The 2,476-nt window shown below is 27.9% G+C and overlaps 1 protein-coding gene across 2 annotated transcripts; it reads left to right on the top strand.

The window, feature by feature from the left end:
- Positions 1-362: 362 nt before the first annotated feature.
- Positions 363-1,652, top strand: LOC108687642 (phospholipid phosphatase 6). 2 transcript variants are annotated; one of them, XM_018193523.1, is made up of 5 exons: positions 363-474; positions 546-578; positions 838-972; positions 1,058-1,157; positions 1,267-1,652. In XM_018193523.1, exons 2-5 carry the CDS (start codon positions 570-572, stop codon positions 1,650-1,652), a joined length of 630 nt encoding a protein of 209 aa, XP_018049012.1. In that variant the 5' UTR covers positions 363-474; positions 546-569. The 2 variants fall into 2 exon arrangements, with proteins under 2 accessions (XP_018049012.1, XP_018049011.1); XM_018193522.1 differs by having other exon boundaries at positions 363-578.
- The last annotated feature ends 824 nt before the right edge of the window (positions 1,653-2,476 follow it).

The following is a 2,476-nucleotide window of genomic DNA, read 5'->3' as shown; positions in this document are numbered from 1 at the left end:
TATAATATAATTTTTATATAATATAAAATTAAAAAATCTAAAATGTTTTTTTCCTTCAGAAAATTTAACAAAGTAAAAAATAAAGGAGTAAAAAATAAAGGAATAAATTAGGCATTATTTCACAACATTTGCTTTTTCCAAAGAGATATGAATTTTGTCATTTGTATTAATATTTAGAATTGATATTCTTATTTTTTTATTCAATGGTAATTTAATCATCAATTGTTTTTAATTGTTGGTAAAGTGGAAATTATCAGAAAACATGATACAGAGCAAAAACAGCGTGTATTTATCAAATACGCCATCTGTTGAGCTATTGAGGTATTTATTCATATTATATTGAATGTGATGTGGTACTATGATTCACCTTAGTGAGTTGAATATTTGGATATCCATTGATCCATTCTAAGGAAAGACGAAAATGTGTTATATGAATGAACTGTTCGCCAATATTTAACACAGTCTTCGTTTATTGTAATTATTTAACTGTAGATAATATGAGATTTATCAGAAATAAATAATACTGATACATTTTGTTACTTTAGCAACTATTATCAGTGGAAGACAACATGGAAAAGGTAGTTATCACAATCTTTCCAGTCCCTTTTGTAATTCATTATTTATATTCATTTGACTATTTTGGTTATGACAGTCTCTCTACTGTATTAATATCATATATAGTTATCACTTAAATATATAATTATTTAAGTCGTCAATTATATTTTTTAAATGCAAATGAAACAATATACATATATATCTAATCATATATATATTGTTTTTTTTTCTTTTTACTTATGAAGAAAAATATAAATAATTATTATTTTTTATACTTTCAAGTCTGACAAGAGAGAGATTCCAATTACATTGAGGAAAGCATTGGCAGTGGATGCCTATTTAACAGATGAATTTGTCAAATTAGTGGAAAAGATTTTACCTTTAAGACAATTAAAAGTGCATAACAAATTATTGGAGGTATAAATAATTATTTATTTCTTTATTGACTACTGTTACAAGCTTCTCTAATAATATTAATTTGTTTTTTTCTATCTGTCTGTAGATATCATGTCACGGTATACCTTGGCTTACAATATCTCTTATTTCAATTTGGATTTTTAATGTCAAATCCTTGTATCAAATGCAAATGAACCTTCTAATAGGTAAAATTCAAATAAAATTCTATTAAAATTGATTCTTACACTTACAGTATGTTAATTGTGTTTCTCAAATCAATTGATTAGGATACATAAATAAAAAAAATCATTTCAGGATTATTGTTCGATATCATCGTAGTTGCTGTGCTCAAGGCAGTCACGAGAAGGAGACGACCAACCTCTAATGACGATCCATTTTCTTTGGGTCCTGATAAATATTCCTTTCCATCAGGACATTCATCTCGTTCTGCATTTGTTGTATATTTCTTCTTCAATCTATGGCCTATATCATTGATATACTCACCACCTTTGTTAGCATGGTCTTTTTCTGTATGCATGTCCAGACTACTTATGAGAAGACATTACATATTAGATGTGTTTGGTGGTATACTTCTAGGTATCTTTGAGGGCCTACTTATAGGTTATATTTATTTAGAACAGGAGACATGTATGTATTTAATTTCATGGATTACGGACGACAAAATACCTGGGTCTGAATAGTACTCAGATTATCGTGATAAAGAAAATATATTGGATTGTTTACACATGTAATTTTTATAATCAGCTATATTTTTCATTAATATTAAGATAATGTCAATTAAAAAAAATCTGAAAGATTTTAGAGTCTATAATTATATAATTGCGAATTACAATTTATTTTGTCAGATATTTTCCAAAAATATTATTAAAGTATTCATATATCACATGTGCTTCCTTCTTTATTAATTTATCATTGATATTAATAAGCACAATAATAGTTCACAAAAACATAAATATATTAATGTTACAGTCATAAAAAAGTGTCATTACCAAATCATTATCATAACAGAGTAATTATAAGGAAAATAACGGTATAGGGAAGTAACTTGTTACTTTTATTCCCTGCAATTAAATTAGTTGGAATTTGATTCTCTCGCTTCATCAATTCAAAAAGCGGGTTTCTCGACCGCTTTCACTTTGAGCGACCCTGGGACTTCACCTTCACCATTTCAAGAGACCTAGAGAGCTAAAGTTTAAGGACGAGATGTATCTTTAAACCTATTCTTTTTCCACCAAGAATCCCTTTTCTAAACTGATGTACACTGATGCAGTAATTTAGAGTGAGACAGGTATAGTTTGTTTCAGTCTAACGTATTACACTACAGTACAGAACTAATTCAGAATTCTTCGAAAAAGAATAAACGGTTTATCTCTCAAGCTTGGACTTTGGAACAATTTTATGAATCTGAAAAAGCGTGCAGTGAAAGTCATCATATCAGTCTTTTTCCTATAATTGTAAAATTCCTTTCACGTATTAGCGTCAACTGGAAAAGTGGCCAACTATA

This window comes from Atta colombica, unplaced genomic scaffold (assembly GCF_001594045.1).
Source record: "Atta colombica isolate Treedump-2 unplaced genomic scaffold, Acol1.0 scaffold210, whole genome shotgun sequence".
NCBI lineage: Eukaryota > Metazoa > Arthropoda > Insecta > Hymenoptera > Formicidae > Atta > Atta colombica.
This window is presented reverse-complemented; position numbering and strand designations above follow the sequence as displayed.